The 14,765-nt window shown below is 36.9% G+C and overlaps 1 protein-coding gene and 1 long non-coding RNA gene across 3 annotated transcripts; one reads left to right on the plus strand and one right to left on the minus strand.

Moving 5' to 3' along the window:
• Positions 1-5,034: 5,034 nt before the first annotated feature.
• Positions 5,035-9,255, minus strand: LOC106439594 (LRR receptor-like serine/threonine-protein kinase GSO2). The gene is made up of 2 exons (XM_013881075.3): positions 5,571-9,255; positions 5,035-5,496 (listed from the first exon to the last, which is right to left on the minus strand). Exons 1-2 carry the CDS (start codon positions 8,935-8,937, stop codon positions 5,132-5,134), a joined length of 3,732 nt encoding a protein of 1,243 aa, XP_013736529.2. The 5' UTR covers positions 8,938-9,255; the 3' UTR covers positions 5,035-5,131.
• A 1,287-nt stretch (positions 9,256-10,542) lies between these two features.
• Positions 10,543-14,469, plus strand: LOC125582380. Of its 2 annotated transcripts, none has more exons than XR_007319986.1 (2): positions 10,543-11,783; positions 12,458-14,469. It is a non-coding gene; the product is annotated as an uncharacterized LOC125582380 (long non-coding RNA). The 2 variants fall into 2 exon arrangements; XR_007319985.1 differs by having other exon boundaries at positions 13,975-14,469.
• The last annotated feature ends 296 nt before the right edge of the window (positions 14,470-14,765 follow it).

The raw sequence follows: 14,765 nt of genomic DNA on the forward strand, positions 1-14,765 counted from the left end.
GACGACTAACTTGAAGGTCTTCTGGAAGAAAAAACCCTGGACGACTAACTGGACGACCTTCTGGACGACTTAATTGAAGGTCTTCTGGAAGACTAATCACTGGACGACTAACTTGAAGGTCTTCTGGAAGAAAAAACCCTGGACGACTAACTGGACGACCTTCTGGACGACCTTCTGGACGACTTAATGGAAGGTCTTCTGGAAGACTAATCACTGGACGACTTACATTGTGGTTTCGTATGGCCAGTTTCCTTGCATTTTGAGCATCTATAAACCTTGTGTTGCTTCCGGGGTTTGCGTCCTCTCATCCTGGATAGCTCCAACCAAGATTGCCATCTTGATTTCTTCTGTCTTCCCGGACCACGCTTTACATCCGGAGGAAAGCATGTGTGTTCCTCAATTTGTTGTCCAACACAAGGATATATATTCTCTGAGTATCCTGCAAACAGAAAATCCTTTGAGTACACTAGACATACAAGTGTGGAGATATGCAAACCAGCAGATGTTCCAGCAGCTATAACATGATAGCAAGGTATTTTCTCCACTGCATAGACACCACAATCACACTTTCCATGTTCCAAATCAATCACACAGTCCATTTTCCCACCTTTCACAAAGAATCGCCATCCATCAATTGGTTGTACCGTCATCGTATCCGCTATCTCCGATCGAACAACAAGCAAGTATTCAACACCTCGACTATGTTGAGTTGGGAGACTCAAAGCATCTTCTCTCCTTTTCCAAAACCACTTTCCTAGCTTCTCCCTTATGAACTCTAACAGGAACTGAACAGGAAATCCTCTAGCTCGCTTCAGAGCGGAATTAATAGATTCAGCGATGTTGCTTGTCTTTATGTTGTACATGTCCCCCTGACAATAAACCCTTGACCATAGGCTGACGTCGGCATTCTCCAAATACGTTGCAAGGTCCGTGTTTGCACTCCGTATCTCAGCCATGTACCGGTCAAAATCTTAAACCGTATGAGCATAAGCAGCACCTTTCACCAAGTACAAGATATGTTTCCCTTTATACTTTTTGACAATGTTATCTTGAAGGTGATAATAACATATTTCTCGGGTTGCCCAAGGAAACACCTTATCACACACACTTTTAATGGCCGTGTGCCGGTCATAGACTATCACCAGAGGCTGCTCATCAGATACAAAACTAGCTACAAAACTAGCCAATTTTGTGAAAAACCATTCCCAAGAAGGTTCATCTTCAGCATCTACGATCCCAAAAGCCAATGGAAATATCTGAAAATTCTCATCTTGTGCGGCTGCAACTAACATAACACCTCCATACTTCCCATTTAGGTGAGTCCCATCCACCACAATGACCCTTCTCTGATACTTAAAACTTTTGATAGAAGCTCCAAAAGAGAGAAATAGATACTTAAATCTATTGATAGAATCAAGTTCTATAGCCGTGATAGAATCGAGATTTGCTAAGGAGATTTGCTCGAGATATGATGGCAGACGCGAATACCCATCTTCTGCTGATCCTCTCACCAATGTTTGTGCATATAAAAGTGCTCTGTATGAAGTGGTGTAATCAAGCGTCATGCCAAACATGTTCTTCATTGCATCAGTGATATGCTGCGGATTCAACCCATCAATGATTCTAACACGATCAATGAAAAGCCTACCAACATACTTCGGAGTACAGTGTCTCCGCTGAGCGAGTCGGTCTCCCACTGAGCATGTATGTTTTTCCACATACTTTGTTACCCAAAACGTGTTTGTCCCATGTTTTACACTCGCTCTGACCTTCCATTGACAACCACTACCCGGACATGTTGTCACAAGGAGATTTTCGTTGACTTGTATATTCTGAAGGAGAACCTAAACCTCACTGCTGTCAACCGCAGCTCTGAAAGCAGTGCATCCTTGCTAACAAAACTCTGGTTGACATAGATACTGTTACCATTCGATCTTCCTCCTTCAATCTTTTTGATATCTTCAAAATACATATCATCATCTTCCTCATCCTCATCTTCAACCTTTCCATAAACACTGTAATCCTCACCATTCTCGTCCGCTTCAGCAACAATAGAGATACCAGCATCCTCCTCCCCATCATGATTTTCATCTTCAACCAAATCATCATCATCATCTTCAAAACATTCATCAGCTTCATCAGCTTCATCATCTTCTTCTCTGAACTCTGAAACCGTTTCCACCTTGCTATGGCTTGATACACAAAGTCGTACTCCATGCGTTTTGGTTATCTCGAGCAAGTTTCGAACTTGTCTATCACTTGTAACATGAATAGGAGGGGTGTATGGAGCCTGCATCATTTCTGCTGGTAATGAGTAGGTTATCTCCACAGATTTTGTGCTCATGTCCAGGTTATAATCTTCTTGAGCCATTGCAAGAAGTTCAGCATGTGTCGAACCTTCCCCTAAAAAAATGATTCTCGCACCTTTGACATTATCAACCACAAAATCCCAACGGCAATCTTTCAACAACCATTCTCCATACACTGCATGTAACTGACGCATCATCTACAAAAATTCAAAATAAAACACATTAGTAAACATAGAAAAAATGAAAGTTTACTAAACATTAACGCAGACGACATAACAGTAAGTCGTCTGGAAGACTTACCAGTAAGTCGTCCAAATAGGTCACTTTTGCAATTGAATTTTAAATAGGACGACTTACAAGTAAGTCGTCCAGCTTTGTTTGTTAAAAAAAAAAACTTGCCGACTTACCAATAAGTCGTCAAGGATAAACGAGTTAGTTTTGCATTTGACCGAATTGTGTCAGATATTTGACTTTTTCTGGACGACTTACCAGTAAGTCAACTCCGGGAAAACAAAAATTTCAATATTTTATTAAAGCTAGACGATTTATTTGTAAGTCTTCTCAGGTTAGTTTGCAATTCGAAAAAGAAACTTAAATATTTAACTTTACCCAGACGACTTACTTGAAAGTTGTCCAGGCAGACGACGTACGAGAAAGTCGTCCGAGATAAGCAATGTTTGACCATAATCTAGGAAATAAATCTGGACGACTTTGCTTATCCTGGACGACTTTCAAGTAAGTTGTCTTACTTGACGACTTCCGCGTAAGTCGTCTGGGAAAAGTTAAATATTTAAGTTTTATTTTCCAATTGCAAAAGTAACCTGAGACGACTTACAGATAAGTCGTCCAGATTTAATAAAATATTGAAATTTTTGTTTTCCCTGAGACGACTTACTGGTAAGTCGTCCAGGAAAAGTCAAATATCTGACACAATTCGGTCAAATGCAAAACTAACACATTTATCTTAGACGGCTTATCAGTAAGTCGTCTAGGATATTCTCTAGATTTTTTTTTAACAAACAAAGATGACGACTTAAAAGTAAATCGTCCGTTTGACCAGAAGACTTACCCGTAAGTCTTCTACAGCCAGACTGCTTACGGGTAAGTATTCTACACGAACAAATCTGGAAAAAATTTCAATTTCATACCTTAAACTAGTGAGATGACTTCCTTAGCACACAGAGTCTTCTCCAGCCACCCAAAATCTCAAACGAAAGTAACCCACCAAGAATAGTATGCTTGAATGGCTCTATCAACCCTAAAAAAAATTTGAATCAAAAGCTTGAGTTTTTTGGATGAATATGGAGGAAAAGTGAAAGAGATGTTGTTTTTAGTTTATAACAAGTGAGAAAGAGAGAGTGTAAATCGATTTTAGGTGCATTAAGAGCTTCAAATTGGTTGTTCATGGTGGTTGGGGTATTGATGACAATGATAATGTTTTAATTACTTGAAGATGATGAGGGTGAGAGAGTAAAAATATCATTTTCGGAAAAAAAATTAAAAAAATTTGATGGCATTTTCATGAATATTATGAACTTATAGGGTGAATAGGACAAAAAAATCCAAGAAAAACATGGGTTAGTTTTATGTTTGACTTTGAATTATGAGTCAATCTTGCAAAAATTTGCTAATGGGTTGCCTCGAACAAATGAGCCAGCCAAGATTCATTTCTATACGTGACTAATTATGTGTATGCAAGTTTATACGACAGATTCAATTCAATTGATGGAATTCATATCCAATGCGTGTAGCTTAAGGATCAATGGATTATTGTAAATTGGAACAGATAGTTTGCTATATCTTTGTTTTTTTTTTTTATGATTGAGAACTTGATAGAAGGGAGAATTAGTGAATCATGGATTTAAAAGAAAGAAATGAAAAAAAAAAATATTTAATAAATGATTTTTTGAAAGTCAACATAAGCTAGAATTACACTAAATAAGAGCTAAGAAAATACATTTCTTGTTAAGTTTTGTCAATAACAGGTCTTAGGAGCACATCTAATAGGGAGATGATAACTAACATATCTTGTTACGTTTTATCAATACAAATTTCTTCTTTAAGTTTTAGTAGATTTTATTTATGTGCTCTACTACTAGTTTTTTATGTAATTTCCTTCACAACTGAAACTTGGTACTAAAGCTTAAGATTTTTACCAAAAAAAAAGCATAACTTAGAAACACATTAGCCAGTAAGATAAAATTGTTGCCAGAAAAAAAAATCAATAAGATAAAATTATACTACCTCCATTCCTCCATTCCTCCATTCCTCAAAGATAGATTTTGTCAGTGTTTTTACACATATTAAAAACATTATATTAATATAATAAATGTATCATTTCTGTAATTATATATTTTCAATAATTTTTAACCAATATTAATTGAATAAAATCAAATTTTTTTTTTTTGAAATGTACAACTTCTTTATAGAAAACATAAAAAATATATCTTTGTAAAACAATTTTTTTCTAAAACATCTAATTAAATGGATTGGAGGGAGTATATATCCTAACTCTTCTACAATAACAAAGTTGTCTTAACACAAAGTTTCAAAATATTAGAAACAACTTTTCTAATTTTTGTTTTTGGACTACTACTTACAGTTTCTTTATTTGTACTATCAATTTTGGTGGTTGGGAAGCATTGTAAGAACCATTATAAATCGAAGAAGCTTAACCGAAGTAGCACAAACCCTAATCACTAAACCAAAACCTCAATCACATGACTTTTCTAGATGAAGCCATTTATTTCATACGTTTTTTAACGATTACTTAGTACATGATCAATTTCATTATTAACCCAAAACCAATATGTCTACGCAAATCATTTCTGGGAATCAGTTTGCATCTCCCTATAACTAGCACCTCTACTGTTGAAGACCCTGAGAAGACAGTCACAAGCTTGTCTTGAAGATGGTCTCTCCTGAGGATACGTTTTTGTGCACTGAATAGCTATTTCAAGAACCTGATAAGCTGCTTCTTCTTCACAAGGCAAAAGCGGTTTAAGCTCTGAATCAATCAGCTTCTCTCTTGCTGCAGAACCAAGAACTGTATCTACCCATCTAACCATATCCGTCTCTTCACCAAACACTCCCTCTGTTGGCTTTTTACCAGTCACAATCTCCATCAACACTATCCCCATACTGTACACATCGCTCTTCTCAGTCGCCTTCAACGAGTAAGCATACTCTATGAAATAAAATAAAAAACATTAGCTATAACAGAAGAAAAACCAAATCAAGAAACGCAAGAAAGATGTGTACCTGGTGCGATGTAGCCATAAGAGCCTGCAAACAAAGAATTTGATTCTGTGTTGGTGTCACAATTCTCAGTTAGGATCTTGGCGAGTCCGAAATCTCCCAAATGTGCTTCCATGTTGGAATCAAGAAGCACGTTGCTGGATTTGATATCGCGGTGAACAATGGGAGGAACACAATCAAAATGAAGATACTCTACTCCTTGAGCCAACCCAACTGCTATTTTCAATCTTGTTTCCCAACCAAGAACCTCTTTCTTCTTAGCGTGAAGCCCGTCCCATACACTTCCATTCTCCATGTACTCGTAAATCAACATATTCAAACCTTGTGCTTTGCTGCTGCAGTAACCCATTAGCTTAACCAAATGTCTATGCCTGATGGTTCCAAGTGTCTTCACTTCTCTGTTAAAGCTCTTGTTTGACATCAAATCATCTTTCCAGAGGATTTTCTTCACAGCAATCGTCTCTCCGTTCACCAAATCCGCTTTGTAAACTTTTCCTGACCCTCCTGATCCAATCATGAACTCGTCGTCAAGGTAATGCGTAGCTTCCATGATGTCTTCCCACTTAATATCCGACTTTGCACCTCCATGGCTAAACAGAGGAGCTTCTGAAGAAGAAGAGTTTGATGAGAACGCGTTGCTTCCGCCTCTCCCTTTCTTGAAAAGAGCTAGATTTTGCTTGAAGAAGACGACGATCACAAGTACCATCACAGCAATCGCTGCTAATGATGAAATCGCAGAGATGATAATCACGGTTTTCGCGCTAAGACCTTGCTGCTTCTTGTTCAGACCAGCACAATGACCAAGAGGGCTTCCACAAAGACCTGCATTGCCTACAAAAGCATCAGCTTGCCATTTAGAGAACTGCTTCTTCAACTTCCCCTCGAGGTTGTTGTAAGAGAGGTTGAGATACACTAAGCTCTTCATGTCCCCGATCTGTCCAGGAACAACTCCGACAAGGTGATTGTGAGACAGATCAAGTGACTCAAGCTTATGTAACGTCGAGATCGTAGATGGAATGTCTCCGGTGAAGTTGTTGTAGCTGAGATCTAAAGCACTTTGAAGATCCTGTAGCTGTCCAATCTCAACAGGAATTTCTCCGGTTAAGATGTTTCTCGATAACCGGAGCTCGTAAAGCTTGCTCAGCTTGCCTATTCCTGAAGGAAGCTGACCTGACATCTGATTCTTTCCGAGGTTAAGTACATTGAGAGATTCCAAGTTTCCAATCTCTTGTGGGATCGAACCGTTGAGTGAGTTTCCATCAAGAGATAGCACAAGAAGCTTTGTTAAGTTGAAAATCTCCTTAGGGAGTGAACCGGTAAACTGATTGGAAGAAAGCTTGAGCTCACCCAAGAGTGGAAGCTTCCCAAGCCATGGAGGTATAACCCCTGAAAGAAAGTTATCGTTGATATCAATGTGTGTCAGCTTCTTGCACAAACCTAGCTCTAACGGTATGTTTCCTGTAAGAGAGTTGCTTGAGATATCCAACAAAGATAACTCATGAATCTTCCCAAACGTCCAAGGGATTCTTCCTGTGAACTGATTCTTCCCTAACCTTAACCGGTCGAGACTCCGAGACTTCCCTAGCTGAAGAGGTACATCTCCCTCGAATTCGTTATCCGTGACATCAAAAGAGAGATAAGAGCTTGAACCGCACAACGGACTGATCGAACCATTGAGCTTATTGCTTGAGAAGTTGATCCTTGTGAGATTTTTCAGGTTGATGAGCGAACTAGGAAGACTCCCCTGGAGAGAATTGTTGTAAAGGTGCAACTGTTCTAACGACTTCAAGAACTCGAACGAGGAAGGAATCGTACCCGAGAGCTGGTTATCAGCTAAATCAAGAATCGTCAGCTTGTGACAGTTACCTAAAGTGGCGGGAATGTTACCAACGAACTCGTTCTCTCTCAAGTGAAGCAGAGTAAGGTCATCTAATCTCCCAATAGAGGAAGGAATCTCTCCACTGAAATGATTCCCAAACATATCAACCGACTTCAGACTCGTGCAGTTCCCAATCTCGGTCGGGATTTCACCGGAAAACCGGTTCTCGTATAGATACAGAACTTCTAATTTGCTGAGGAAACCGATTTCGTTAGGTAACTTCCCCTCCAAGTCATTGTGATACAGAGCAAGCTCTTGTAGATTCCTTAGGCTAGATATTGAGTGAGATAACGTACCCTTCAAGGTATTGTTGTTAAGATATAAAACCGTGAGTTCAGCGAGCTTGAACAATGAATCTGGGATTCGTCCGGAGAGCGTGTTGTTCGACAGATCAAGCGCTTGTAATGACTGACATTTGCTAACTTCCGCCGGGATTTCGCCGGAGAGTTGAGTTCCAGACAAAACCAGTTGGTTCAAGCTTGTGTTGTTAGAGCACAAGCTCTTTGGTAAAGAACCAGAGAGACGGTTATTGGCTAGAACCAAATCTTCAAGCTGGTTCATGTTCCAGAACTCTTCGTGTATCTCTCCGGTGAGATTGTTGTTGGACAAGTCAAGGGTTTGAAGATTCTCCAAACCGGTTATTTTCTTTGGAATCGGACCTTGAAGTCTGTTACCGACCAGGTTAAGGTATTGTAGATTGCGCAAATCACCGAGTTGGCTCGGTATCCCACCGGAGAAGCTGTTGTTTCCCAAATTGAGTATCTGGAGGTTTCGGAGTTGACTCAGCTCCGTCAGTAACGACCCGTTGAGGCTATTCAACGCAGCGGTGAACAAAACGAGGCTGGTGCAGTTTCCCAACTCCGGCGGGATCGGTCCTTGGAGGAAGTTTTGTTGTAGAATTAAAGCTTGGAGGTTAACAAGTCGACCGAGTTGACTCGGTATTGAACCGGTGAGTCTACACTTGGCCAATGCGAGCGTCTGGAGATTGACGAGGTTACGGAACGTGTCCGGAATTGATCCGATTAGGTCGTTGTCTCCGAGTTTTAACGACCTGAGGTTCACGAGTGAGCCGAGTTGACTCGGTAGCTCGCCGGTGAGTTGGTTAGAGAAGAGATGCAAAGTTTCCAAGGAGGCGGAGAGGTTGGAGAGAGCAGTTGGGATGGGACCCACGAGACTGTTGGAAGATAGATCGAGGTGGATTAGGTTACTAAACCGGCCAATCGAAGGAGAAATTGAACCGGTTAAGTCAAAATCAGAGAGATTTAAACCGATGACGACACGACCACCGCACGTGACACCGGTCCAGTTGCAGTAATTGAGATCATCTGAATTCCAGTTTTGGAGAACCTTTTCGTCTTCTGGGTTTATCACAATAGACTTCTTCACTTCGAGAAGAGTTTGAAGATCGTCACTTTGAACCGGTTGACCCAAACCCGGCCCGATTGAAAACCAGAGGACGAGCAACACAATAAGAAGAGAACTTTGCTGCATTTTTTTCCCTTCGTTTTTCTTCTTCTTCTTCAGAAACAAGAGACGTATGAAAGTGAATGAAGTATCTTGAGTTTCTTGTGGTGATTAGTGTGAGACTAGTGTTGGAAACATAGAGAATTTAAGACAATTGTTGGTCCCTTTGGTTGAAGACAAATGATTGGTCGTAAGAACGGTGCATGGGGACTCTCTCTCTCTATCTATCCATCTATATGACATATAATCTGAGAATATGTTTGTGTATATATATGTTTAATGTGGTGAGTTAGAGGAGAAGTTAATGCAGATAAAGCTAGGGATGGGGGTATAAGTTTAAATCTATATAGATATATTTCCTTTTAAATGACAACACGCGAATCTTTCTTTCTATCTTCTGTTATTTCACTTGATTATTGAGAGAGAGAGAGAGTTTGTGTAAAGGAAGCTGAATGAGGCAATGGGAAAGAGAAGACGAAGGTCAAAGATGGTCAGAGGAGAGACATTGGAATATGCAATTGCAAGTGTCTTACATTTATGTTGCGGCTGTGTCAATGTCTCGCTATATACTCTCTCTCTCTTCCTAAATATAAGATTTTTGAAGAATTTTTTTGTTCCAACATATAAGATGTTCTCTTATTTATAGATAACTTTAAGTTTATCAAAAACTGTGTAACCAATCAAATTTAATAGTTCTATTTTGTAATTAGCAGAATAATTTTCTTAATAAGTGTATTTTACCTAAAAAAAACTTATATTGAGGAACAGAGGGAGTAAATGCTATTTGTGTTTAGATTTATTCATCTTACGAACATTTCCGGAAGAAACTCTATAACTTCAAATATATACTACTAAACTTTAAATTTAGAGTTTTAAAGAGTAAAACTTCATATTTGGGGTTTCGCTACTCAAAACTTCAAATTTGAAGTTTCATCTTTTTATTTGCATTTTGGTCGTTATAATTAACTACACATCACATTTATGATTTTCAAGTGTTTTCACATTTATCGTTTTATTCTGTAAAACTTTTGTATATCACAATATTCAAATTTATTTTAATAAATTCAAATTTGACACATAAAATTAAATAAAAAAATTTTAAATAAGATTTATAATATTTAAAACTAGAATTAGACAACAAGAATATTACAAAAGAAACTTAATAAAAAAACTTTTTAAAAAGAAACATGAAGGCATAATTATTACACAAATTTAAATATTACAACAACACTAATAGTCTAGTAAAATTTCTTCTGAGCCTCTAAAATATTGTCCAAACAAATTTTATGTAACCGAATATGGAGCATTACAAAAATAATTTTATGGAATAATGGGTTATTTTCCTTGTGGTTTAATATTTAATTATGCATTTTTATTTATTAATTTATATTTTAGTATAATATTTTATTAATTAATATTGATGTAATATTTTTATATATGTGCTAGTTATTTATAAAACTTTTATTGATTTATATTAATTATGACAAATATAAGAACCATATTATAAATTACAAATAATTTTGAAGTTAAATTTAAAGTTTTATTTTTGGAGAAAAACACCATGAAACTTCAAATATAGAGTTTTGCAAACGGAGTATAAAATAAAGAGTCCTTTCGAAGATGCTCTAACCGTAATTGATCCACATTATTCAATTTGACGAGAGTTTTAGTTGTGCAAGTAACGAATGACGGTTTGGAATGAGATTAGTGACAATGAGGTAAATAAGTTGAATGAGTTTAATGATCATGAAATAGTATAAAAGGATTGATATGGCGTTGACCATGGCCACCGAATGAGAGTAGTTGAGATCAGAGAACGCTGACATGGTTGAAGGGTACTTCTTCGATTTCTGTTTTTGTTTTGAAGTGTGTTGGCTTCTCATTTACTCAAGCCCTTGCATGAAAAAGAGAGCAGTTGTATTTCTATGTATAGATTCTTATATAGTGTCGGCATATACATCATTTTAAAAATATTATTGTATTAATTTAAATATTTATATTAATTTAAATATTTATTTTATTTATGTGATAAATATTTTCTTTATCTTGAGCGTTGGAGGAGGTTGTGAAAATAACTAATTTTATAGAAAATTAGAACCATATAATATATGGTACACATTTTTACTCTATAATTTAAACCAAGAGTCTTTAAAACTGTATGTTTGACCGTAAAATCTAAACTCAATTATCTACATAATCAATTGCTAGGTCAAAGGGGTTTTCTCATGATTCCATCCACTTTTGTCATCACGACCACACTCGGCAACATATTGGTTTGATCTAACATGATTCTCTTTGATATTTTCCCGATTAAATAAAAGATTTTGCAGATGTCATCTTTGACATAAATGCAGATGTATCTACTGCTGAATTGAATCACGAAAGAATTACACTCAGAGGCAATTTATGAGTTTATTTTACACAATAAGACAGTTTCTACTACCAAGGTAATTTTTTCTAACCAAATTCATTTTCTAGCTAAAATCTAACTAAATAACCTTGTAACTAAATGATCCAAGCTAACTAAATTTAATATATATATATATTTTGCTGGGATTTAACCACAGCCTTTCATTTATATATTATTTTAATGTTCAAGATTCAACACAAACAAAATGCTCGGTAACATCATCTCCCGATCCTCTTCCTCAAGCTGCTATGTCTTCCTCTTTGTATAACCTTAAACGACAACCACGGCGAGCTCCAATCATCATCCCCGCCGTGACCTGCTTCTCGCCACCGACTTTTCTCCTCCACGATCCGCATTTGTCAAGTTACCACAGTGAGCTCCTCCCACCACTTTCTCCCCACACACTCATCTTACGCCATAGCACTCACGAGCACGGGAGCTGTTCTCAGCGACGATGGTTGCGGTGAGTTCCAGTCTCAATCAGTAGAGCTGGAAATTTTAATCATTGCCCGCGGGCCCCGCCCCGTTTGACCCGGGGCGGGTGCGGGTCGAACCTTTTGAAATTTTTAAATCGCGGGTACGGATGCGGGTCGAGATTATTTTGAGCGGGGCGGGTGCGGGTCAGCCGAATTTGAATCGCGGGTACCCGCCAACCCGCAAATTAAAAAAAAAAAAATTTTGAAAAAAAACATTTTTCGTAAAATATATAAAAAACAATAAATATTTGTATAATTTTAATTATAAATATATTTTTTTAATAGTATTTTTAAAAAATAACTATTATATAAATAAAAAATAATTATTTTTAATTAAAATAATTATTATATAATTAGAAAATAATCATTTTTAATTAAAATAACTATTTTTAATATAATTAATATTACCCGCGGGGTTGGCGGGTTACCCGCGGATTTTGGCGGGGCGGGTGCGGATATAAAAGTTTTTGTTTGCGGGTTACGCGGATCGAGTTTTTGAATCGAAAAAATGATTCGATCCGCGGCGGGGCGGAGCGGGTCGGGGCGGGTTGACCCGCGAACCCAGCACTATCAATCAGTAACCCTTCCTCCATTGCCACTGTTGTATCTTCTTCATCAGCTGTAATTGCTAACTAATCATCTGTTTTCACCGTAGTAACAGTCAACGAACATGGCGTAATGAGTTAGATCCAAGTTTTATTGGAGCAATTCGGTGGTGACTCAGTCGGAACGAGTTAGATCCAAAATAGTTAATTTGGACATTTTTGCATATTTGGTCCCTAAACTTATTTGTTATTTATTTTGGAACCCCAATACTTTTTAAAAGTGAAAATTGATCTTTAATTTTGTCCAAAACTTCAGAAATTATATTTAAACCCCTTGTAGTAGGAATACATGTACACTGAATTAAATTGATACAATAAAAAATAACTAAAGACATACCTAAATGACTTAGATGAACAAAAACAAATATGAATATCAAAAAAATACGTACACCGAATTGTACAACAATAAACTATGTACATAAATTTTTTTTTACATATTACTTAACTCGTGTACATATATTAGTATTTTTTAAACACATAAGAAGGTATTTGCGTGTTTGATATATATACTTTCAAAAGAAATTTACATGTACACATGTTTTTGACTATTGAAAAGGGCTAACGTGTATGATATAATATTATATTTTATCAGATATTTATATGTGAAATACATGTTCGATGTCCAATATGTTGTAAAGTTATGTACATTCGTTAATGTACATTAAAATTGTGGTGTACATGTGTACAACATGTGATATATCATGAGACGCGGATGAGCTGTGGCATAGACGAAGTCGAATGTGATCCCGAGATTGAACCACCACTGTTTCACTTTACGGTGAATGAGAAGAGGGGACGTTTCGACGGCAGTGAGAGCTTAGGTCACGGCGACGACAAAGACGATTTGCAACACACATACCGAAGACCAGAAAGAAGAATTGCGGCGGAGAAGAAAGAGTTGTGGCAAAAGGAAGAGATGCGACAGAGAAGGAAGAGTTGCGGTGGCGGAAATAACTCGGACCCAATGACCTTCAACAGACGAGTACACGAGTACATCGAAAATGAACCAATATATGACTATGTACACTTTTTAACGAGTACACGTGTACATCGAAAATGAACCAATATATGTGAAGAGGGTGTACACATATAGGTGGATTAGTGGTTGCTTAGTAATATACAATGTGCACATATATTATATCTTAACGCTATCCAACAAAATTATATCTTAATTCGTATTCTACTTGGAAATCACTTCAATAATATACATATGTACACAAGTAAATATGTACACATGTACACAAGTAAACATGTACGTAAGTAAACCTGTACACATATAATCTTTGTACACATGCATACTTTTATATATGCACACATGTTAACATACATGAGTAATAATAAATTTTGATTATCATGACAAACATTTCATAATTTTGAAAAAAAAATAAAAAATGTGTCATATTATTTACTAATACAAATTTAGTGTTTATAACTACAAATATTTTGCAAAAAAAAATTAAAATCATGTCATATTATTTAGGAACATGTTGATATTTTATTGATTCCTAATAACTTTATAGTTCATTTAACTCAATTTTGTGTGTATTTAAGTGTTTTTACTGCATTTTCATAGATAATTTCGGCTGGACTGCACAATCTAAAAGTTTGGGCTGAAATTGAGAAGAATACAAAAGTACAAGGACCTAAGTTGCAAGCAAAGAAAGTTGGACAAAACTCGTCGGCTTCAGAGGTGTGGATGCAACGGAACGGTGGCAGCAACAAAGATGAAACGGAACGGTGGCAGCAGCAAGGATGAAACGGAGGATTACGCCGTGTAGAGCTTTGAAACGAGGCTTTGCTGCAGATATGTGATGGTTTGTCGAAGATCTCGTCTGGCTTCAGAGATGTGTGGTTCCATCGGAGATCTCGTCGCACTTGTTCTGGGCATCATATGCTAATGGTGCGCAGAAAGCTAGAGTTATCAATTTATGTCCAGTAGTCTCACAACTTCAATAGCTTTTACAACTCTTATTCAGACTGTAGTTATCGAATATTTGAGGAAGAAGATCAAGAATATTGATTTTGTGATTATTGAAAAACGTAAAAGAACGAATGGCTGAGATTAAAACTTGTTCTTTTCATTTTAAGATATTTTAAAAATGCAAAATGAAAAAGGGAAAGTGACAGCAGAAAAGTAACGATTACTAGTTGAGGGTAAAAACATAATCAACCACTATAAACTACTTTATGAGCAATAACTGTTCTAGAGTGTAATAAAAAACTTAAAACTGGCTTAGAACGAAAATAACTCTTGAATCACACGGTGTTCATACGGACAGTTACATATTGATTCTTATTTTTGCTTAAACAGTATATGGATATAACTTAAATTAATAAGGTCTAAAATAACTTCAGTACTCTTCA

Source organism: Brassica napus, chromosome C2 (genome assembly GCF_020379485.1).
Source record: "Brassica napus cultivar Da-Ae chromosome C2, Da-Ae, whole genome shotgun sequence".
Taxonomy (NCBI): domain Eukaryota; kingdom Viridiplantae; phylum Streptophyta; class Magnoliopsida; order Brassicales; family Brassicaceae; genus Brassica; species Brassica napus.

What these genes read in the sequence shown, in the direction of transcription:
- LOC106439594 (XM_013881075.3), bottom strand. Translation starts at nt 8,937, where the DNA reads ATGCAGCAAAGTTCTCTTCTTATTGTGTTGCTCGTCCTCTGGTTTTCA. An exon ending in TTATGGCTACATCGCACCAG is followed by an intron (nt 5,497 to 5,570) that starts GTACACATCTTT and finishes TTTATTTCATAG; the next exon opens with AGTATGCTTACTCGTTGAAG.